At 42.1% G+C, this 24665-nt stretch overlaps 1 protein-coding gene across 1 annotated transcript in view; it reads left to right on the plus strand.

Moving 5' to 3' along the window:
- The window catches only part of NEDD4 (NEDD4 E3 ubiquitin protein ligase), a 155356-nt gene that overhangs the window by 42107 nt on the left and 88584 nt on the right, over nucleotides 1-24665 (plus strand). The window contains exons 2-5 of the mRNA XM_073652994.1: nucleotides 6743-6816; nucleotides 9613-9691; nucleotides 18430-18468; nucleotides 23518-23571. Of these exons, the coding sequence (XP_073509095.1) occupies nucleotides 6743-6816; nucleotides 9613-9691; nucleotides 18430-18468; nucleotides 23518-23571 (246 nt within the window). The remainder of the gene's footprint in view (nucleotides 1-6742; nucleotides 6817-9612; nucleotides 9692-18429; nucleotides 18469-23517; nucleotides 23572-24665) is intronic.

The raw sequence follows: 24665 nt of genomic DNA on the forward strand, positions 1-24665 counted from the left end.
AAGCAGCCCATTAAGTCTTGTCACCAGGTTTTTCCCATATAGCCTACGGCCACCATCTTTCAGACCGTTTATTATACTCACCTGCGGCACAGTCCGTTCCGCTGGGTGTCTATGTTCTTCATCCGGCACCTCCTCTCTGCTTCGTGTGGATGACTCATCCTACGTCATCTACACAGTGTTCCCCATTGCGTTCCTGTGCTGGCGCACTTCACTCTGCCTTGCCGATAGCAGAGCTAAGTACTGTAATGCGCATGCACCGTCGCTCTTTGGCCTTTCCCCGCACATGCGCAGAACAGTACTTTGCTCTGTCCTCGGCAGGGCAGAGAAAATTGCGCCTCCATAGAAGTGCGAAGGGGGACACTGTGTGGATGATGTAAGACTCATCATCCACACGAAGAAGCGAAGGAGGACGGCATCTTAAGAGAGGAGGCACTAGACAGCATCGGACCGGACTGTGCCGCAGGGGAGTATAGTAAAAGGTTGCTTTTTTTTTGTTTGTTTTTTCCCCTTGCAGGGTGAATTGGAGTCATATGTGCAGCATTATAGAATGCTGTCACATGGGGCTGAAAGGTTGTGGCCCTAAGTTATTTTGGAAAAACTTGGTGACAGGTTCCCTGTAATTGCATCATAGAATAGACTATGGCCATGATTGATGCTGATTGGTCTTTGTAATGCTTATGTAATATGTACATGTATTACTGGATGTAATATGGCAATTGTATACTCCCCAGTCACTTATGTTACAGTAATTTGCTATTTAATATAGTATTATAAATTATTTTTGACTCCCATGTGGAGAGCCTCGTGGACTATGTAATGGTAAGCTGCCATGCTCTTGCTATATAGAGAATGTATTATTTAGAGAGAAAAAATTGAAAGCAGAATCTCCCGTCTCCTTTTGGAGAGTGGGTCTTCATTCCCTGAATATGGTTTCTAACAGTGATTTGAGAGTGAATGATTAATGTAAGAGGTAAACGCGAAGAGGGGTTATAAGTGGAGAAAAAACATTATTCTGTAATATGTTAAGAAGTTTAATATTTCTATAAATTAATAGCATAAATGACAATACAAAACAATGGTTACTCTTTAAAAACAGCTTATGTCATATTAATATATTTTTGGTCCTCACATTACTATTAGAGGCACAGGGTAAGAGGTAAAAAAAAGTTTCTTCTTTTTCTTGTATGTAAAATAAATAGAGCATGTGGAAAACGGAGGGTCCACGTCAGCCACAGCCCCTATACAAAGTGCAGCTCTTGCTCTGCACTCTATTACTAGTATTACTTCTTAAAGGGGTTGTTCTCTTCCAAATATAATTTGTCCCTTGCTGCATTTTGTTTTTAAAAAAACAAACCACGCTGTACTCTCCTTTGGGATAATAAGTCTCAAGTCTCTGCTGCTGCTCCTGGTAGGTGACCTATATAGACTGTTGTTTTTTAATGGGGGTGTCCTATCTGAACTACCCTGTCGGCAGGGAACCAGCCATCAGATTAAGGCTGCGTTCACACATTGCGTATTTCCCTGCTTTTTTTTACGCTGCGTATTTTCCTGCTTTTTTTACCTGCGTTTTTTTAAGCAGGTAAAAAATGCACCTCCAATCACACACCGTAAAAAAGCACAGCAAAAAACGCAGTGTGAGGCTGCGTTCACACATTGCGTATTTTTGAGCGCTTTCTTGCGCGCGCTTTTTGAAAATACGCAATGTGCTTTGTGTCTGCCAGCAAAGTGAATGGGAAATTCACTTTGCCGTTCACACACTGCGTAATTCCATCGCTTTTTTACAGAGGCGCAGGATGGATACTCACCTACCCGATGTCAGGGGAGAGGCGTCCGGTCCGGTCCGCTCCAATCCCGCACTTCCAGCATCTGCCGGTGAGCTGATCAGCAGTTAGCTAACCGGCTTGTAACCGGCCAGTCAGCTGATTACAAGCCGGTCACGTGACAGTCAGCTGATCGCTTCACGGCAGATGCTGCAAGCGCGGGACGGAGCAGACGCGTCTCTCATCCATCGGGTAGGTGAGTATCCATAGTCTGTACATACACTGCTAGGGACACACACACGACACATAGACACACAGAACACATAGACACAGACAGTACACACACAGACACAGACAGTACACATGTCACCCTTCATTTTCACACTGCTTTTTTTGCTGCGCTTTTTTACGCAGTGTGTGAATGGAGGTGCTTTTTTTACCTGCTTAAAAAAACGCAGGAAAATACGCAGCGTAAAAAAACGCAGGGAAATACGCAATGTGTGAACGCAGCCTGAAAATGAAGGGTGACATGTGTAATGTCACACTTCATTTCAGTGTGACATGTGTACTGTCTGTGTGTCGTGTGTGTACTATCTGTGTCTGTGTGTCTGTGTCGTGTTTATGTGTGTGTCCCTAGCAGTGTATGTACAGACTATGGATACTCACCTACCCGATGGATGAGAGACGCGTCTGCTCCGTCCCGCGCTTGCAGCATCTGCCGTGAAGCGATCAGCTGACTGTCAGCTGACCGGCTTGTAATCAGCTGACCAGCCGGTTACAAGCCGGTTAGCTAACAGCTGATCGGCTCACCGGCAGATGCTGGAAGCGCAGGATTGGAGCGGACCGGAAGCCTCTCCCCTGACATCAGGTAGGTGAGTATCCATCCTGCGCCTCCGTAAAAAAGCGATGGAATTACGCAGTGTGTGAACACCGCTGCGTAATTCCATCGCTTATAATGGGCACAATAGAGAGAAAGCGCAGGACGCAGCTGCGTAAAGAATTGACATGCCAATTCTTTACGCAGCTGCGCTTTCCCGCTGCGTAAAATTACACAGTGTCTGAACGGCAAAGTGAATTTCCCATTTGCTGGCAGACACAAAGCACATTGGGTATTTTCAAAAAGCGGGCGAAAATATGCAATGTGTGAACGCAGCCTTAGGCTATGTGCCCACGTAGGAGACTTGATGCAGAGCGTTTTTGCCTCTCTCTGGCAGAAAAAAAAAACGCATGCAGATTTACATGCGTTTTTTCTGCCAGAGAGAAGCATTTTTACATGTGTTTTTTCAAGCACTTTTCCAAGCAATTTTGAGCATCACTTGGAAAAGTGCTTGACAAGTTGGTCACACAATATAAATCCATGCAACCGGCATGGATTTATATTGTGTGACCAACTTAGATGCTTTAAAGGCTGCATCTATAGTAAAAAAAGCAAACAAACAAGCAAACAAAAAACTGTATGTTCACCTCTCCGGCGGCCCCCAGTCTGCTCCAGGCGGCGTCCTCTCTCTTCGGCGTCCCGCGGTGTACTGGCAGGACCTGCGGTGACATCATTTAGTCAGTTGACGGTCACGCGACCATCACTTCAGCGGTCGCGTGACCATCAGCTGACTAAATGATGTCACCGCAGGTCCTGCCAGTACACCGCGGGACGCTGAGGAGAGAGGACGCCGCCGGGAGCAGAACGGAGAGGTGAGTATACAGGTTTTTTTTTATTTTTAACTTTGATTTCTTTTTTTCACCGCGTGGTAGCCGGGATGAAGAGGAGTTGTTGTCTCCTCTTCATCCTGGGTACCACACGCGCCACGATTACGCTGCAAATTCGCGGCCATTGAATTTAATTGAAACGCAGCAAATCCACATATACCTGCGGGTTTGCTGCGTTTCAGTGTTCCTCAATGGCCGCGAATTTGCAGGTAATCGCGGTAGAAATGGTCATGCTTAATTTTGCAACGCAATGCGAATTCGGCGCACTTATTAGCGCATCATGTGCACAGCACATCTGAATTCACATTGCTTTGCATGGCAGACTGTTTTACAAGCGTTATCACGGCGTTTTCGCGGCCGCAAGAACGCTACAAAAACGCTACGTGGGCACATGGCCTAAAGGGAATCTGTCACCCCCTGGGACTTTTCAGACCTCTAATATGGGCATACAGGTGATAGAAATGTGAATCTATACAGTCCTGTGTGGCCCATATTAGAGGTCTTGTGGCTGTGAAATTACTTTTTATTTCTTATGGCTTACGATGTGTTCCCGTCCGGGGGACGAGAAGAAATCCCACCTACTTGCTTAATTAAAATTTTTCTCCCCTCCCCTGCACGTCACAGTGCCCTGTGATGTGCAGTTCCCGTGGCCGGATCACGCACCTGTGCACTTCACCTTCTTCCGCAAGGCGCATTTCCCTGCCGTGTGTGTACAATTAATTAAACAAGTATGCCCATATTACAGGTCTGATAAGTGCCAGGGGGTGACAGATTCCCTTAAAGTAGTTTTCCCACGAATGAAAGTTTGTTTTAATCAATAGATCTTGGAATAATAATAATTTCCACAATTAGATATGTTTAAATAAAATGTTCCTGTGCTGAGATAATCTTATAAATGTGCCCCTGCTGTGTACTGTGTACATGTACTAGAACATGGTCTGATCTTACCACATCTCCTGGGCAGGGGAGGAAGGAAAAATAGTATACAGACATTACAGCAGGGGATCACAGCTGATTCTTTTTTGTGAGGTAAAACATTTCCCTGCCTGTTATTAAAAAATGTTTTACCTCACAGAAAGAATCAGCTATGATCCTGTGCTGTAATGTCTGTATATTCTTTTGCTTTCCACTTGCCAGGGTGATGTGGCATGTTCCATACACAGTCAGACACAGCCATTTATTAAAATGAACTTTTGTTCTTGGGAAAACCCCTTTAATGCTGCTTGAACTGCAGGCGGAATGAATCTGAGTCTGTGTGATTGCAGCCAGGTTTGTTTACTCTGAAGCTTTACTTCTCCTTGCCTTGCTCCACTTGACTGTCAGGTCTCTACCTATGTGTCTATATAGTGTCATATAGTCTCCGCCAGCTTTTCAAAGTATGGTATGTTTCCGCCACAAACTGCCGCAGCGTTCCAGAGTTAGGCTATGTGTCCACGATGCGTTTTTCAAGCGTTTACGCTGCGGAATTTCCGCAGCGGAAACGCTTGGTAAACCTTCCCCCATGGTCTCCAATGCAATTCCGCACTTTCAATGCCCATGCTGCGGATTTTTCTGCAGCGTTTATGCTGCGCTCAAAAATCTGCAGCATGTCCATTAATTTTGCAGAAGTGCTGTGTTTTCGCCACCATTGACTTGCATTAGAACGCGCCAATTCCGCAAGACTGCATCTGTACTTGTGTAATTGGCGCGTTCTAATGTGCGGATGGTACCCGGGTGTGGAGGACAGGAGACTCTCCTCCACACCCAGGTACCATTAAAAGCTGTAAAAAAAGAATAAAATAAAAAATACAGATTATATTCACCTTCCAACGGCCCCCGGACTCCTTCCCTGTGCTTGCTGACAGATCGCACAGGACTGAAGGACCTGCGCTGACTTCACAGTCATGTGACGGCAGGTCTTTCAGTACAGCCTACCGCGATCTGCCGGCAGCCAGCAAAGGAGCGAAGCAAGACAGCGCAGGCCATCGGAAGGTAAGTATAGGTTTATTTTTTTATTTTTAACCATTCTCTCGGGTCACACTATATAAATCCATGCTGGTTGCATGCATTTATAGTGTGACCTAGTTGTCAAGCACTTTCCAAGTGATGCTAAAATCGCTTGGAAAGCGCTTGACACCCGCATGCGGAAATGCCAGTGAAGAACGCTTCACATCCGCATGTCCTTGGCTGGAAAAACGCATGTACAATCCGCATGTACAATCCGCATGCGTTTTTTTCTGCCAGGGAGATGCAGAAACGCTCAGGAAAAAATCCTGAGCATTTCTGCATCGTGGGCACATAGCCTAAAACCTACACGGCTGCAATCACGGTTCAGGCAGCATAAATCTCGTGACACAGCAAGTTCCCTTTAAAGTGAATGTCAGTAGGATGATTAGGATCAACCCTCCTAAGCCGTTTATATGAACATGTAGGTCATAGGAAGCTGAATAAAATGACACATGTCTCATTCCAGAGAAATCCCCAATTTTCTTATGTGAATGAGCTGTTTCAGCCCTCTTTCCATGTTGGCACGCCCCCGTGGGCGTGTTAACATAATTTGCACGAGCATTGTCATCGCCGCTCATGCAAATATGCACAGGTGTGCCGCTCATTCCGTCACTGCGTCTGTGAAGCCAGGTGTACACTTCCCGGCTTCAGAGGTGTGCATTGTGCATGTCCGGAAGTTCAGAAGACTGCTTCCGGTCATGCGCATTGCGCCTCTGAATTAATGAAGTGTACACCTGACTTCAGAGATGCAGTGACGCTGCTGGATTGAGTGATGTACATGCACGAGATTTGCATGAGCGACGATGAGGCCGCTCGTGCAAATTATGTTATTACGCCCACAGGAGCGTGATAACATGGAAAGAGGGCTGACTAGTCTGGGACAGCGAACGCCCCATCGACTAATCAAAGCCCTCATTAGCATAGGGAAAGTGGAGTTTATAAATGCTTTTTTAAAGCATTTATTTAACTGAATTATGTTATACAGGGAAGGGTAGAGAGGGAGTTATAATCACAAATAGCTGAATACTGATGGATTGGAGAGCATGGGGGACCTGACAGGTTCCCTTTAAAGAGCCTTGTCACCAGGTCAAAGCTTTTTGCTTTGCTTTTGTCATGCTGCTCTAGAGGATTTTTTTTTCTTTTTTTTGTTAAAAGACAAAATACAGGGAAATATGAGATGTTTACATGACAAAGTATTTCTATTTATAGAGTGTAAGAACTATATGAAAATACTTTCTTTGAAAAATAAATTGTTTTGTTACGTTGATGGTAACAAAAAAATATTTTTGCAGGAAGATTCACGTGTTCTTCGTGTGAAAGTTATCGCTGGATTTGGACTGGCAAAGAAAGATCTTTTAGGTGCAAGGTGAGCTAATCTAAAGTGGGACTTGTGCTCATATTTCTTTCTTAATTTTTAATTTGTCCAATTAATGGGGCTGAAAATTTTAGCATAAATAAACATAAAAGTTACATACCTGGAAAAATTTAAAAAAAAAATAAAAAATGGATCTCTCAGTAGGAAATTAATTTTTTCCGAGGAGCTATGTGAGACATCGTAGCTTTTGTGAAGGGCACAACCAATAGGCTAAAATTAAAGGGAGTCTTTCACCCAAAACAGCCATGTGCGCTCACAGTGGCAGTGCAGAATTCGAGCTGGTGAGCACACATCCACCTCTTCTGATTTCTCCGCGTGTGAACTGAAGTTCCATACAGTAAAGCACAATGTAGTAACTTCATTGTATCTACTGTGCTAAGACTCTCAGGCTGATTTAGTGGAGGAGGGAGCCAAAGGCTCTCTCCTCCTCCATTGTATTCAACTTTATCTCCATCCTAAGTATGGAGAGAGTATTGAAATTGAGATGCCAGGTGCCATCCTGGCACCTTTTGTGCACAGTACCCCACCCCTCCCCCAACTCATAGGCAGTACTCCACTTTTTCCAGCCCTTTGGCTGTCCCAGTGTGCGGGCCGGACAAGAACAACCAAAGGGTTGTATATGGCCCAGGGCTCGCAGTTTGCCCAGATCTGATCTGATCTGATGTCAAAAACTAATTTTCATATAACCCTCAGTTCTCTTTAAATAGAATCTGATCTCGAGTACCTGACAGTGGCAGCTACACACTGAATGGAGCGCAGTCCTGTTCAATGTTTGCATCTATCCGCCACCAGAGCTGATGACAGCTGTTCGGTGGAGCAAATGGGTGTCAGACCCCCAATCACATGATATTGATGACCTTCACAGCAGGCACAGATGCTACTGACTCTAGCTGTCCATGTGAAGCATAGAGGGTATGAAGACAATGGGAGATTAAAGATTGGGTCTTCTAAGAAGTAAACAGAAGGTTGAACTACAGAGAAATGAGTACACTGTATACAAACATTAATTGGTGTCATTTTGTGTTTGTACCAAGAATTCAGGGCTGGTTTCCTACCCATGTTAGCCTCCTGGATGTAGTCAAAGGCCTACCAGGCGCATTTAAAAGGGTTGGCCACTTTATCTTGTTAATCTTGTTTTCTTCTGGCTGCTCTCATGTTTATAAAGAGGCTACTGGTGGAGGAGCTTGTGGCCAGACCTCACTGTCACTGTATTTTACAATTAGAGGAGGCTGATGATCTGATCACTGCTCCTCCATCAGCAGCCATTGTATGGACCGAGTGTGGTCACTTTATGAGGAAAGCTGCACTAATAAAGTCACCAACCACTTTAACTCCAAAAAAAAACACAAAAGACAATGGAAGACAATGCGATCAACCATATAAATAATTTTTATTAGAGAGAATACTCAATTATAAAATGTTTAAAAAGAATAACAAGGAGAAAGCACCAAGGAGTACATCATCACTATAGGGAGCATTACGATAAATGCTTTTCAAAAATAGCATAAAGTATAAAATCAGAAATGTACAAAGCCACATATAAACACTGATATATAGATAGTGGAAACGTACATAAAAGGGTATGCTAGAATAAGGGACCCTAATGACAGGCCAATACAGGTATAGAATCAGTAAAATTCCAGACTGAGAATAAATGGTCATAAATAAACTATTAATCGAATCAGCTGAGTGAAATGTGCAGGAACAACCTTACTATACTACCATAGATACCTGTAGAGTAATAGTGTACAACATTGTGTACACTATGTTCATAGAGGAATCAAACAAATAAATAGTTTCATGATTAAGTAAAGTTACCCATATAAGGTCAATGAACTGTGGAGCATAAGGTAGAAAGCCCAGATCCTCAGAAAGTAATACCACAAAGAACACACAAATGAATAACGCATGCTTATACAACCTGATAGTGATGAGAGAGATTACCCCAAAACGCGTTTCGCGTTAGCTTCTTCGAAATGCACCCAACGCGAAACGCGCGTTGGGGTAATCCTTCTCATCACTATCAGGTTGTGTAAGGGGGCGTTACTCATTTGTGTGTTCTTTGTGGTATTACTCCCTGAGGATCTAGGTTTTTTACTTTATTCCCCACAGTTCATTGACCTCATATGGGATACTTTACTTAACCATGAAACTATTTGCTTGACTGCTCTATGAACATTGTGTACACTATTACTCTATGGGTATCTATGGTAGTAAGGTTGTTCCTACATGCACTTTTGAATGCAAGGTTGTTCCTGCATATTTCACTCTGCCGATTAGATTAATAGTGTATTTATGACCATTTTTGTCATTTGTAGTTTGGATTTGTACCAATTCTATACCTCCTGTATTGGCCTTTCAGTAGGATCCCTTATTCTAGCATACCCTTTTATGTACATTTTCACCATCTCTATATCAGTGTTTATACATGGCTTTGTATATTTCTGATTATATACTTTGACTATTTTTGAAAAGCCTTTATCGTAATGTTCCCTATAGTGATGATGTACGACTTGGCACTTTCTACTTGTTATCCTTTTTAAACATTTTATAATTGAATATTATGTCTAATAAAAATTTATTTATATGTTCTATCGCATTGGCTTCCATTGTCTTTTGTGTTTTCTAATTATTTGGTAGTGCGTACATTTTAAGACCGTTTTTCTGGGTTTCCCTTTAACTCCTAAGTCACATTATGGACATGCTGTGTTTGTGTGGTGGGGTTCTGTTCATATTTTTTATACTTCTCTATCACTAAAACATTTTTTATCACTTTTTTTTTTTCAGTGATCCATATGTAAAATTGTCACTTTATGATCCAGCAAATGGAATATTAACAAGCATCCAAACAAAAACTGTTAAAAAGGTAAATAATGTAATATTTTTCATTGTTCACAGCATCACGGATGGTACTGATGATGCTAGTTTATGAAAAACGCATGCTTTCTGCTTCTACTGTTCCCACATAGATAAAACATTTCATTAAAGGGAACCTGTCAGCAGATTGAGCTCTTGGAATTCTTCAGGAAAATGGCGCCGGCGGCTGCGCATGCGTAGATTGTTCGGTGCGACCGGAGCCGTTTTACTGAAGACCACCATTAGCTCAATCTGCGCAAGCGCTGTCCACGGCTAGGACTAATGGTGGGCTACAGTAAAACGGTGCTAATTGCACTGAGCAATCTACGCATGCGCAGCCCCGGGGCCATTTTCCTGAAGACTTCCAAGAGTTCAATCTGTGCAAGCGCCGCCTGCTGCTAGGACAGCACCAGCGCAAAATTTTCATTAAAGAAGAAAATACACCCTGATACAGCAGAGGGGACGGAACAAAGCTGAAGACCCTACCCACAGGCCCGCCCCGATGCACGAAGATATAAATACAAGGAAACTTCAAACAGATTAAAGAAAATCTACAAAACTGATCTCTTCAACTGAGGTATCATTTTAATCAGTATCAGTATAACAGGCCCTGTCTGTACTTTACTTGGTAAAATCCTTCTGACAGCTTCTCTTTAAAGACTTATTCTAGGGAAATAAAAATGTGTTCATCTCAAAGGGAACCTGTTACGTCCTAGTTTGTATGTACACTGCCCGATAGCTTTGAAGATGCAATGTGCATCACTAACGAGCTGTTTTCATGAAAATTGGTGGTATTATAATGCTTTTCTAACGTTTTATATACTTTGTCTTACCTGTTCGTATTCAGTCATAGGGGTGTGATTCTCACATTCAGTCATGGGCAGTCACCGCGTTCAGTCGGCGCTGGCGCCGCCCATGACATTTGAATACTGCTCCTGGCAAGCGCTATGTTTCTGCGGCGCATGCACATTTGCACACGTCGGGCCGCTGGTCCGGCGCGTGCGCACTGAGGCTGTGTGATTACCAGCTTCAGTGCGCACACGCTGTCAACCGTAGCTCCCGGCGCGTGCGCAGTCAATGTATCTTGCGGTTACCACATACGCAGTGACACTGCAGTGGTGACCACACGATACATTGACTGCGCACTCGCTGGGAGCCACAGATCACAGCGCGTGCGCACTGAAGCTGGTAATCACACAGCCTCAGTGCGCACGTGCCTTTTTTTTTTTTTTTTCCCCCAACTCCTTTTTATTGAAAAACTCCTCCAAATACTGATTTTTCCATCTTTCAAATAACACGATCGACATAATTCCATAGTATGTAACATAGACAAGGTATCACAGCTTCCATTCCCTAACCCATCCTAAACACAAATTCCAACATTCCAGAGAGGACCATTTTCATTTTTTGAGCCTTTCTAGAATAACTGAGTATAAAATTCATTGAAGGGGAGAGTCCAAACACAATCTTGCTTCCATCCCCACCACTCTCCTAAAACGGTCCAAAGCGGGGTCTATATAACTTCCAAAGCTAATAGACCATACTCTGTACTTCTCCTAGACCGTTCTTCCACCTTCGATACCCTCTATCTCCTTCTTGCTACAAACCCTCTCATCCCTTGTCATCACAGACCTGGCCCTTTCTTTGATATCCTCATACCTCACAAAACCACACATTGGGTTTCTCCAATCCCAACACTACATTTTCATCCCGCATTATCTCAATTGGTGTCCCTCAATGCTATGTTCTGGGACCCCCTACTCTCTTCCATATACAGTGGTGGCCAAAAGTATTGGCACCCCTGCAATTCTGTCAGATAATACTCAGTTTCTTCCTGAAAATGATTGCAATCACAAATTCTTTGGTATTATCTTCATTTAATTTGTCTTCAATGAAAAAACACAAAAAGAATTGTCCTAAAGCCAAATTGGATACAATTCCACACCAAACCTAAAAAAGGGGGTGGACAAAAGTATTGGCACTGTTTGAAAAATCATGTGATGCTTCTCTAATTCGTGTAATTAACAGCACCTATAACTTACCTGTGGCACCTAACAGGTGTTGGCAATAACTAAATCACACTTGCAGCTAGTTAACATGGATTAAAGTTGACTCCACCTCTGTCCTGTGTCCTTGTGTGTACCACATTGAGCATGGAGAAAAGAAAGAAGACCAAAGAACTGTCTGAGGACTTGAGAAACCAGATTGTGAGGAAGCATGAGCAATCTCAATGCTACAAGTCCATCTCCAAAGACCTGAATGTTCCTGTGTCTTCTGTGCGCAGTGTCATCAAGAAGTTTAAAGCCCATGGCACTGTGGCTAACCTCCCTAGATGTGGACGGAAAAGAAAAATTGACGAGAGATTTCAACGCATGATTGTGGTGGATAAAGAACCTCGACTAACATCCAAACAAGTTCAAGCTGCCCTGCAGTCCGAGGGTACAACAGTGTCAACCCGTACTATCCGTCGGCGTCTGAATGAAAAGGGACTGTATGGTAGGATACCCAGGAAGACCCCACTTCTTACCGCGAGACATAAAAAAACCAGGCTGGAGTTTGACAAAACTTACCTGAGAAAGCCTAAAACGTTTTGGAAGAATGTTCTCTGGTCAGATGAGACAAAAGTAGAGCTTTTTGGGAAAAAGCATCAACATAGAGTGAACAGGAAAAAAAAAGAGGCATTCAAAGAAAAGCACACGGTCCCTACAGTCAAACATGGCGGAGGTTCCCTGATGTTTTGGGGTTGCTTTGCTGCCTCTGGCACTGGACTGCTTGACCGTGTGCATGGCATTATGAAGTCTGAAGACTACCAACAAATTTTGCAGCATAATGTAGGGCCCAGTGTGAGAAAGCTGGGTCTTCCTCAGACGTCATGGGTCTTCCAGCAGGACAATGACCCAAAACACACTTCCAAAAGCACTATAAAATGGTTTGAGAGAAAGCACTGGAGACTTCTAAGGTGGCCAGCAATGAGTCCAGACCTGAATCCCATAGAACACCTGTGGAGAGATCTCAAAATGGCAGTTTGGAGAAGGCTCCCTTCAAATATCAGGGACCTGGAGCAGTTTGCCAAAGAAGAATGGTCTACAATTCCAGCAGAGCATTGTAAGAAACTCATTGATGGTTACCGGAAGCAGTTGTTCGCAGTTATTTTGGCTAAAGGTTGTGCAACCAAGTATTAGGCTGAGGGTGCCAATACTTTTGTCCGGCCCTTTTTTGGAGTTTTGTGTGAAATGATCAATGATTTGATTTTTGCTTCATTCTCTTTTGTGTTTTTTCCTTGCAAGCAAATTAAATGAAGATAATAATACCAAAGAATTTGTGATTGCAATCATTTTCAGGAAGAAACTGAGTATTATCTGACAGAATTGCAGGGGTGCCAATACTTTTGGTCACCACTGTATACCTTTTGCCTGGGACGGCTTCCAGTACCACTTAGTCATACTGATGACATTCAGATCTATTTCTCTGGCCAAAATTTCACCTCTTTGTCCAGAATCAGTAGGTCTTATCAGCTGTATCTTTCTTCCCATCACATTTCCCAAAACTCAATGTAGCGAAAACATTAAAAAATATATAAATCAGGTATCACTGTAATAATATTCATCTGAAGAATATAGTTGTCTGATCACTTTTATCAAATGATGAATGATGTAAAAGAATCAATCAATTCTTGAACTGCTGTTTATTTGTTAATTCTGCTTCCCAAAAATCAGTGTAAGGCTTTGTTCGCAAATATCCTGTGCTGTACTCTGAACACTTAGCTGCATTTACACTGGCCGATAATTTGTCATATCCTAACGATACCTATCCATCGTTCATGATAATTGTGCAATGTGAGTAGATTGAGCAACTGAAGTGTCCAAAAACGCTTGTTCGTAGTGTGTATGCAGTCTTTTACGCAAGAGGAAAAATTTTCTTTCAACTTTCAAAAAATATGCAATGCTAATGGAGATTGTTAAAATCCCATAAGTGATACTGTCTGTGTGAACAGTGCACGATGTTCGATTTTTATAATGTAATGATCGTTATTCAACTTTTTTTTTTTTTTTTTAACAATTCTAGTCCTGCATTAGCATTTGTCTGACAGTTTTCTAGTGGTGAGTTATGATTGCAACATTCATCATTTTATTATGTGTTAGCAAACCTTTAAACCTCATTTAGGCTTCTATGATTTTTCTCATATATAAGAAGATGGACCGTTGTTAATCAGTGTTTTGCATCTGATTTTCTTTGGTTTTTATTGGCAGTTTTAGCCATTAATGTTAAATAAGTGATTTTTCACTGATGGAACAAAAAAAAAAATACTGTAAAGGTTCTCCTTTCTGTTGCGATATTTATCACAGACGGCGCCCGGACTGCACTCTGATGCCATCATTACCTTAGGCATGTATGGCTCATTTTGATCCATGACTGATAATAAAAAAGAAGAAAAAATTACTGTCATGTCTGATTTTTTTTTTTTTTCCAATCACTTGTTGGGAAAAAAACACAGATATGTGAAGGACACCAAAGATTATAACGGTTACATGTAAAAACACAGGACATGTTCTTGACTCATGGATGTCTGAATGAGGCCTTATGTCGATGTTTCAATCTAAATCGTCAAGTGTGATTTCAAACAAAACCCCTTCAATCACAACCATTTACCACAATGTAGATAGAATCAGTTTAAACTCAAGTCTGTACATTTTCCAGTGCCTAAAAAGATGGTCACTGTTGGAACAGAGGTCATATGGATTCTAGAGTGACTCTATCTGACTCTTTATAGTGACTGGTTCCATCAAGGGTTCTGTTTGAATTAAATTTTTCAGGGTTTTAGACGGAAGCTTCAGCATACTGCACCGGGTATATGTGAATCGAGCCTTAAATTGGTCCAAAATGGTACCAATACAAACGTCAGCGCATCCCTCTAAAATCAAGTACCCAATTGTGTACGTCATTGGTCAAGCCAATATTAGAGATTTTCCATGTTGCAGGTAGCTCAAGAGCTTTGAAAAAATGAGTGCTCTTCCTGGCTGCCAGTAGAGGCAGCTTCTCCTCTCCCCCTCGTCCTCTCCCACACTGCTAGTAAGGGCAGTTTCACCCCCCTCACAAAATGAAAACCGCAAACTCTAAGCTCCCAAAACCAAATGACCACCTACTTTTGAGCCCCACAGTCAGCCCAAACTGCAGTTTGTGTCCACATTTATTGCATTGATGTAATGGGTAGAACCCTGTTAATTCATGGGATGCATGTCTCCAGAAGTATGAGCTGGGCACAATGCATGAACAACTAAAATGGCATATTCACAATTTTTGTTCTGCAACATACACTGTGTGCTTATTTCTGGAAAGCACATGGAGTAAAAGTCACAACACCTGTAGATTAATTCCAATAGGAATGTAATTTATAATACTGGAGCACTTTGGGGGAGTTTCTTGTTATTCTGCCACGTCAGGGGGGAGTTTTGAAAATGACACCCACAAACTATTCCAGCAAGATCTGTGCTCCAAAAGTAAAGTATCGCTCCTTCTCTTCTGAGCCCTGTTGTGTGGCAAGGCATTAATTTTCCACCAAATATGGGTTGCGGCCACATTTGGGAGAAATTGGTTAATAATTATGTGATCCATATTTTCCTATTAAGCCTCATAAAAAATGAAACAGAGGCTGGACAGACATCTGTCTGAGATGGTTTAGTGAATCCTGTATTGAGCAAGGGGTTGGACCAGATGACCCCGGAGGTCCCTTCCAACTCTAGCATTCAATGATTCTATGAAAAATTTGGGGCAATATTTTAGTGGAAAAATGTACATTTTTGTTTTCACAATTCTGTAATATTAAATGGAGCACTTGTGGGTTCAAAATGTTCGTCACACTAGGGAGATGAACTGCTTGAAGTATGTAGTTGCCAAGATGGACTTTCTTGTGGGAGATTCTGCCACTTTAGCACCTCAGGGGCTCTGCAAATTCAACATGAGGTCCTCAGTCTATTCCAACCAAAATTGTTCTCCAAAAATCAAATCGCAGCCCTTCATTTTTTAGCTTTGCCAAGTTCCCTAAGGGTATGTGCACACGATGCAGAAATGAAGCAGAAAATTTCTGCATCATTTCTGCATCTCCCTGGCAGAAAAAACGCATGCAGATTGTGCATGCGTTTTTCCTGCAGAATACATGCGGATCCACATGCAGATTCACATGCGTTTCCGCATGCAGATTGACAAGCGCTTTCCAGGCGATGTTAGCATCACCTGGAAAGTGCTTGATAACTAGGTCACACTATATAAATCCATGCAAACAGCATGGATTTATACAGTGTGAACCGAGAGCGTGTATATACTTACCTCCGATGGCCCGCGCTGTCCTGCTCAATCTGTTCTCCCGGCTGCCGGCAACTTTGAATTGAAAGACCTGCCGACGTCAGCGTCACGTGACCCGTCACATGACTCTGACGTCACCGCAGGTCCTACAACTCACTGCAAAGTGCCGGGAACCAAGCGGGAGCGCTGCGCGGGCCGACAGAAGGTAAGAATACATTATTTTTTATTTTATTCTTCTTTTTACAGCTTTTTTAATGGTACCTGGGTGTGGATGAGACTCTCCTCTCCTCCACACCCGGGTACCATCCGCACATTAGAACGCACCAATTACGCAAGTACAGATGCTGTCTTGCGGAATTGGCGCGTTCTAATGCAAGTCAATGGCGGCGAAATCGCCGCGTTTCCGCAAAATTAATTGACATGCTGCGGATTTTTGACCGCAGCGTTAACGCTGCGGAAAAATCCGCATCATGGGCACAGCACATGCGGATTTCCATTGGGGAACATTGCTTCCCTTCTACCATGCGTTTTTCATGCGTTTCCGCGGCGTTTACGCAACTGCAAAAACGCCGCGGAAACGCATGAAATACGCATCGTGTGAACACAGCCTAACAGTAGTTTCCGGCCACGTATGGGGTAGTTCAACGATTAGGAGGCGTTGTTACCAACTGTGTGGTTCATTTTCTCCTATTTCCTCTTGTGAAACTGAAACATTTTGCGCTAAAGTAACTAAGAAAAAAAATTAGTTTTTTTGTTTCTTCATTCCACTTTAATTCTTCAGGTTCTTCACAAGAGTTAAGGAAAACTTCCTGACAACAGTTATTAATACTCTGAAGGGTGCAGTTATTTTAAATTGTATCACTTTTGGAGGTTTTATAATATGTAGGCCCCTCAAAGTCACTTAAAAGCGAAAATGTCCAAAAATTGCTGGTTAATTTTCAATGAAAGTTAACCTTTTTATCCCTTTTTTAGATTTGAATTTTTTAAAGGGATTGTCTCAAAATGAATCTTCGGGAGTGCATATCTCCTGACTTTACCTGAGTTGGTGCCCTCTGAAAGATCAACCACTTGGGCTGGCGGCATGGGCACGCAGCTGGTCTGAACTGCGTGATCTCCCAGGCAGCCAGTAGAGACTTCTTTGCTTTTGCAGCGTGGGGTAAGTACATGTGGACTGAGGCTGGTCAGCTCCAGCGAGCGGCCAGCTTCAGCGCAACACAAGCAAGCTGTAAAGCATAGTGCCTGCTCATGCCATTCTCTCTTTACCTAGGTAGCTGGCCAGGCTGAGGTTGCAGCAGAGTGGACGGTAACCTAGGCAATGAGTAACTATAAAGTTAAAAATCTATCTGTTCTTGAGTAGTGAAGATTTGTACAAGTGATAAACTGCAAAGTTGCTTGGTTTTACATACACTTTGCAATTTTACACATTTCTCAGCTTGAGACGACTTTTGTAATTGAGCTATTTGAGAGCTTCCGGACCATCAAAGATCTACTTGCAAACAAAACCCCCAAAGGTGTGCAACAAGACTATGCTTTTTATTGAATCTGGGACCGGGGGGTTTCATGACCCAGACACACCACCGACCTGCCTGTAATTAAAAGTTTGGTTTCTCTTTTTTTCTTAAGTGCCCTTTTATCAATTTTTTATTCAAGTCTTTTAACATCCTCACAAAATAAAAGGATGCTTGAGAATTGTTGGTATAAAGTAGACATATGGTACGTGTTATTTATTAACTATTCTGTGTGTTATGATGATCTAGTTTAGGATCATAAAATTAGTTTCCAAACTGTTTTTATGGTCATGTAGCCGTCATTTACTGATTGACTGACAGCTCACCGGCTCTGTAATCAAACCAATGATTTGTCAGGCAGAAGATGGCGCTAGGTAAAGAAGAATTAAGCCAGGGATGCTGTGTCTTGGGAAATGCTTTGACACGCCCAGAGCACATATGACTTAAAACAGCAGTTTTTGGGTCGGCAACAGCAGATTGATAAGTAAAGGTGTGGATGACGTTCTCTTTCACTGAGCAACGTACCATATAAACAGTTTGGGGAATTGATCATGCTGACATAATTATTACATTTAGGATTTTCAAATAGATTTGTTCTCATTTAAAAAAAAAAAAAAAAAAAAAAAGCGACAACAAAACCACTTTCCTTAAGCCGGGTTAGCACGTTATGGCCAAGAGCGCTCATAGCGCTGCTGAAATGAGAATGACATCTTTTCGAATACATGAACATTGCCATGTTGTGGCGTCCAGTAGCCAGGTGTACTGGTTTCTCCTGTCCATAATGTTTTCTATCTTTGGCTTTTTGCTCTACATAGTATTTATAAAGACTATAGACCAACTTTTAGCATCGTAGACTGCTTACCGTACATGTCCGTTTTTGTTTTTTTATATTCCGGTACCTAACATTTTCATGATGTACCATTTGTCCTATGTGTTTCAGAGCCTTAATCCAAAATGGAACGAGGAAATGTTGCTCAGAGTAAGTATTTCAGTTGTTTTTAAAACAGTCAAAGCATTTCTTATTTTCTTTATTGTTGCTTCATTACCAAATGTCACTGGATGGCAAAAGCTGTGCTTCCTTTATTATCTTGGGCTGTCAGAGCTCTCCCCCTCAAGTGCTCACTTTACCTTCATTATACAGGGAATAAAATGGTTAATACTCTGAGTACCCCCATAGACACATGGCCTATACCCCCTTTGGTACAGTGGGTACAGAAAGTATTCAGACCCCTTTAAATTTTGCACTCTGTTTCATTGCAGCCATTTGGTAAATTCTAAAAAGTTAATTTTTTTTCTCATTATTAGTATCACATAGTCATAAGTATTCAGACCCTTAGCCTAAATATGAGTGTCTGAGCAATGTGCCCACGATGCAGAAATGAAGCAGAAAATTTCTGCTTCATTTCTGCATGTCCTTGCCAGTAAAAACGCATGCTGATTTTTACAAGCGTTTTTGACATGCGGATTTGCCATGCGTTTTTCTAAGGCAATTCCGCGTGCGTAAACGCACAAATAATGGACATGCTGCAAATTTTTCCACACATAAAATCCGCTGCGGAAAATTCCGTAGCATGGGCACAGAACATGCGGATTTTCATTGGGGACCATGGGGCACGTATTACCAAGCGTTTTTCAAGCATTTCCGCAGCAGAAATGCATCGTGGGCACGCAGCCTAAAGTCACATGCTGTTCATTTCCTTGTGATCCTCCTTGAGATGGTTCTACTCCTTCATTGCAGTCTAGCTGTGTTTCAGTAAACTGATAGGACTTGATTTGGAAAGGCACACACCTGTTTATATAAGACTTCACAGCTCACAGTGCATGTCAGACAAATGAGAATCATGAGCTCAAAGGAACTGCCTAAGTAGCTCAGACAGAATTGTGGCAAGGTACAGATCTGGCCAAGGTTATAAAAGAATTTCTGCATTACTCAAGGTTCCTAAGAGCACAGTGGCCTCCAAAATCCTTAAATGGAAGAAGATTGGGACCAGCAGAAGTCTTCCTAGACCTGGCCATCCAGCCAAACTGAGCTATCGTGGGAGAAGATCCTTGGTGAGACAGGTAAAGAAGAACCCCAAGATCACTGTGGCTGAGCTCCAGAGATGCAGTAGGAAGAAGGGAGAAAGTTCTACAAAGTCAACTATCACTGCAGCCCTCCACCAGTCGGGCCTTTATGGTAGAGTGGCCCAATGGAAGTCTCTCCTCAGTTCAAGACATAAGAAAGCCCGCATAGAGTTTGCTCAAAAACACATGAAGGACTCCCAGACTATGAGAAATAAGATTCTCTGATCTGATGAGACGAAGATAGAACTTTTTGGTGAGAATTCTAAGCGGTATGTGTGGAGAAAACCAGACACTGCCATCACCTGCCCAATACAATCCCAACATTGAAACATGGTGGTGGCAGCATCATGCTATGGGGGTGTTTTTCAGCTGCAGGGACAGGACGACTGGTTGCAATTGAAGGAAACATGAATGCTGCCTAGTACAGAGATATCCTGGATGAAAACCTCTTCTTCTGGACCTCAGACTTGGCCGAAGGTTCACCTTCCAACAAGACAATGACCCTAAGCACACAGCTAAAATAACAAAGGAGTGGCTTCAGAACAACTCTGTGACCATTCTTGACTGGCCTAGCCAGAGCCCTGACCCAAACCCAATTGAACATCTCTAGAGAGACCTGAAAATGACTGTCCACCAACGTTCACCAGCCAACCTGACTGAACTGGAGAGGATCTGCAAGGAAGAATGGCAGAGAATCCCCAAATCCAGGTTTGAAAAACTTGTTGCATGATTCTCAAGAAGACTCATGGCTGTACTAGCTCAAAAGGGTGCTTCTACTCAATACTGAGCAAAGGGTCTGAATACTTATGACCATGTGATATTTCAATTATTCTTTTTTAATAAATTTGCAAAAATTTCTACACTTCTGGCTTTTTTCAGTCAAGATGGGAGCAGATTGTACTTTAATGTGAAAAAAATGAACCTTTTAGAATTTACCAAATGGCTGCAATGAAAGAGTGAAAAATTTAAAGGGGTCTGAATACTTTCCGTGCCCACTGTACATGTGCTTCCCACCGTTTGAGAATGTAGGATAGAAATGACTCCTCACTGACAGTTGAAGCAGATTCCTATACAAAGTGCAAAATATTATTTGGCCTAACGGTCACTGTGTCCGATGGACTTAGAATAACGTATTGCAGCCATGGAGGTTAGGCTCTGTTTGCTTGACTTTTATTAACATCACACTCCTTTTAAGTATATTCTGGAGTCATCTGAATGATATCTAGGTTGCTACATAGGATGTGATATTGCTTTGTTACAAAATCCTGTTTGCAGATGCATGTTACACAATACCATCACTAAGTAAGATGCACTGGCTGCTTCTCACAGGGATACCATCAGGCGGTTCATGCTGCCCAAACAGTGGGCAACATCAGTTGCTGTTTGCAGCCAGGTATAATATTCTCTGAAACACTTCGGCGCTTCAGAGAAAATATACTTTGAAGGTCCAGCCGGAGACGAGACTAGTCCGGCTCTTCCCAGCACTGCTGCAGCTGATTGACAGGTCTCTCCATATGTACACGAAAGGGAGAGACCTATCAAGGTACTGGGAAGAGCCAGCTGTGGGGACCAACCATAGCATTAAACTAGATTAGTACAGCACCTCTTCAAAGTATACAGTCTCTGAAACACCATGGTGTTTTAGAGAATATTATACCTGACTGCAATTCATGCTGCTCCCAGTTTGAGCAGCATGAATCGCCTGACAGATACCTTTTAAAGTACATGCGCAGGTAGCATGCTTTGGGTCGAGAAATAACTCTACCCCATGCTGTTTACCTCAGTTTTTCTAATTGATTCCTAATGGCATGTGGTTTTGCATGTATAACAGGTGTTTAGCTGCAAAAAACAGTGAATCATTTCACAATTCAAACTGCATATTAAGCACATCTCTTATAGCTGAAGAGGTTGATACACTTTGGAAATTGACATCAAAATAAATATAATCATGATATTAAGATGAGCATTTTATGAGTCCAGCTTTAGCTCCTTTTGTTGATTTCCCTTTGGAAAGCGAAAAGTGAAACGCGCGTTGGTCGCAGTCTGCACACTCGTAGCAGGTTATTATATACATGTTTTACCTATGTAACTGTAGTGCTTCATAATATTTATGTTCCCAGTTATTTAAACTTTTGTTGTTTATTTGGCTCTTTTCTGCTGCTTTCTAGGTCTGGGTTATATGTAATTAATTGGGTAGAATTTTTTTTTACCGCATCCCTGTATTTATAATCACTATTGTATGCCATTTCCTCTATTGATGTATTTGCAGCTATGACTGTTTAGGGCTAAAGTGTGCTTGCGTGTGCTCATCATTATTATTACAGGCAGATTTAGTGCGATCTACCCCTTTGTAAAGCTCTGCCCACTGGTTAGTGAAGCCTTCCTCACAAAGAGCAGAGCTCTTCTGTTAAGGATATGTGCACACAACATCTTTATAGGCAGAAAAACGGCCCGAAAAAGAGCTGACCAACCACTCAATAGAATGAACATATGAATAGCAAGTCATTTTTATAAAAAAATTGTATATGTTCTGTTTTAGCTGTTAACCACTTCAGATTTCTTCGGACTCCGAGCTTGAAAAAGGTGTTGCGACCACTGTAAAGGCTTTTTCTGTTCTTGAAGTTGCTGTGTACTTTTATAATAGGAGTCAACACGAAAGCTCCAAAGACGTCTGAGGAATCTTTTTGATCATTTTGACTATGTTTTTGCTTGATTAACAGCTAGTGGTTTCTTCATTGTTGAATGAATGGAGTTTAAAGAACAAAAAAATTTAAAACATCAGTAAGAAAATCCCACAAAAATGCTAAAAAATAAAATAAAATAAAAAAGCCCCAAAAAACACTGTTGCTCAAAAACTTAGAAAAAGCACTCAGGAAATTTATTACAAACAATAAGCGAAATATGCTTGAGGAAAAAAAAACCCCTAAAGTTTCCTGAAGTGACTTCCTCTTTAGAAGCTGAGTAGGTTCACCAACCTGAGAGAGATGTGCTATTCGCTCACACATCCCATGAACTGCCATTCTAGGGTCGGATGTAACTGGACTTGTCCATCAATCTCCTCCAGTAGATTGACTGACTGCCTGCTTTCCGATATTAAGTGTTTTTCATATAAATGAGGCTAGTGGACAGGTCTGGTCGTGTGCTCCCTTTTCTATGATTTTGCCAAACGGAGCAGGGAATGGTCTTTCTTGAAGGACACATGAACATGTGCTTCCCCAAGTAGGGGATCCTGTAATGGCTATATAGTTTAAAATGCCACAAAAGCATTTCCGCCAACACATTTATAAAAGTGGACAATCCTTTAAGGGTCTTTTAAAGGATTATTCCCAAGATAGTAAGTAATCTCCTATTCATAGAGTAGATGATAACGTACTGATTGCTGGGTGTCTGACGACTGGGGCACCCAGTGATCACAAGCACGGGGCCATAAAAACCTGGCAGAGTCCTGTATTGAATGGAGCGGAGATTCTCATGCTCAACCTTCACTCAGTACATTGTATATGGGACTACTGGAGAAAGCAGAGCACAGAGCTTGACATAGACAGTGCTCAGCAGAGCCCAGGTCTCAGGAGGACTGGGGCACCCAGTGATTCCCAGCTGTAGAACAGTACCCTATTATAAGTGACACTGGCATTACAGACAGTGGCAGTGGCAATACACTGAATCTCGTAGCTGAAGGTCGCTGTCTCAGCTCACTGTATTATTTTTAATATGACATTAATACTAGAATACAAATGTCAGCTATTTATCAAAAAAAGCTTCTGAAAAACGATTTGAAAGACACTTTATTTTTTTTTTTTATAGGCTCTTGGTTTTATGCTTGAGGCCAAGAGTGTTTAACATTCTGGAGACTGCTTTGGTTACATTTTGAAGTCTTTAAAACTCACAGGTTCATGTATAGTATTTCATCCTTTCCTAAAGGTGGGTATATATATTGATCTAACGCTTCTATATTCCCTCCCAGGTGTTTCCAAAGAAGCACAGACTCCTCTTTGAAGTATTCGATGAAAATCGTTTGGTAAGTTTCTTTATTGCATTGATGACTGGTTTAAGCGGAAAGTTTTACAGAAATCCATGACTTGACTTAAAGGGGTTTTACAATTTTTTTTTGTACCCCTAACTAATAACGTGTGTGTGCTTTTAATGCTGATTAAATCCTCTTTTTTTTTTTCTTTTTGAGAAATTCAGCGGGGAGAGACACTGAACTTCCAGATCTCATGCCCTTCTCCCTACAAATCACTCTTGCTTCAGTGATCTGCCTTCATTGAAAGTGTGTAAAACATTTTAAAAGGGTGCAAGTTTTGTATGACAGTTTTGCCAGACGTCTGGTGCATTAAGCGTAGTGGACCTCCCCTAAAGTATAGAATTAGTTATGAGCTAACATGCTCGGTTAAGGGGTTAACCGAACATGCTCGGGTGCTTACCGAGTATCTTCGACGTGCTCGAAAACTATGTTCGAGTTGCCGCGGATGTTAGACCGCCACAACACATGAGGGGATTACCTAACGAATAGGCAATCCTTGCATGTGTCGCGGCTGTCTAGCATCCCCAAGATGTTCAGCCCCTGTGACTCGAACATGGTTTTCGAGCACGCCGAAGATACTAGATAAGCACCCGAGCGTGCTCAGTAAACCCCTTAACAGAGCACGTTCGCTCATAACTGTAAATATTATATATAGAATATATATATATTAAAAAAAATTAGTTGACATTTGGTTTTCTTGTTAAAGATTATATTGTTGTGTTTTACTTTGAAACAGTGAAATCCTGTGCTGACAATGCCTGGCCCACACAGCAGGGGGTTGCTGCAATTTATCAGTCCTCATTAGGGTAAACTGAGAAGCTAAACAGAATTCTCGTCCTAACTCCAGGCCTATTGCTCTTACCTAAATTGGTGTATTGTAAAAAAAATGGCCTCCAAATGTGAGTAGAAATGTTTCCATACTTTAACTGCATGCATCCCAAAAGGGTTATCCCACTAAACATGGTGACAGATGTGGGCGGTCTATTATTCCCATAGACAGAAATGAAGCGTTTCTGATTTGCTGCCGACAAAAACTTTAAGGGACTCTGTCAGTACAGAACAACTGTTGAAACAAAGTCCTTTTGCTC

This window comes from Phyllobates terribilis, unplaced genomic scaffold (genome assembly GCF_046119375.1).
Source record: "Phyllobates terribilis strain yellow unplaced genomic scaffold, ASM4611937v1 Scaffold_11__3_contigs__length_659146591, whole genome shotgun sequence".
NCBI lineage: Eukaryota > Metazoa > Chordata > Amphibia > Anura > Dendrobatidae > Phyllobates > Phyllobates terribilis.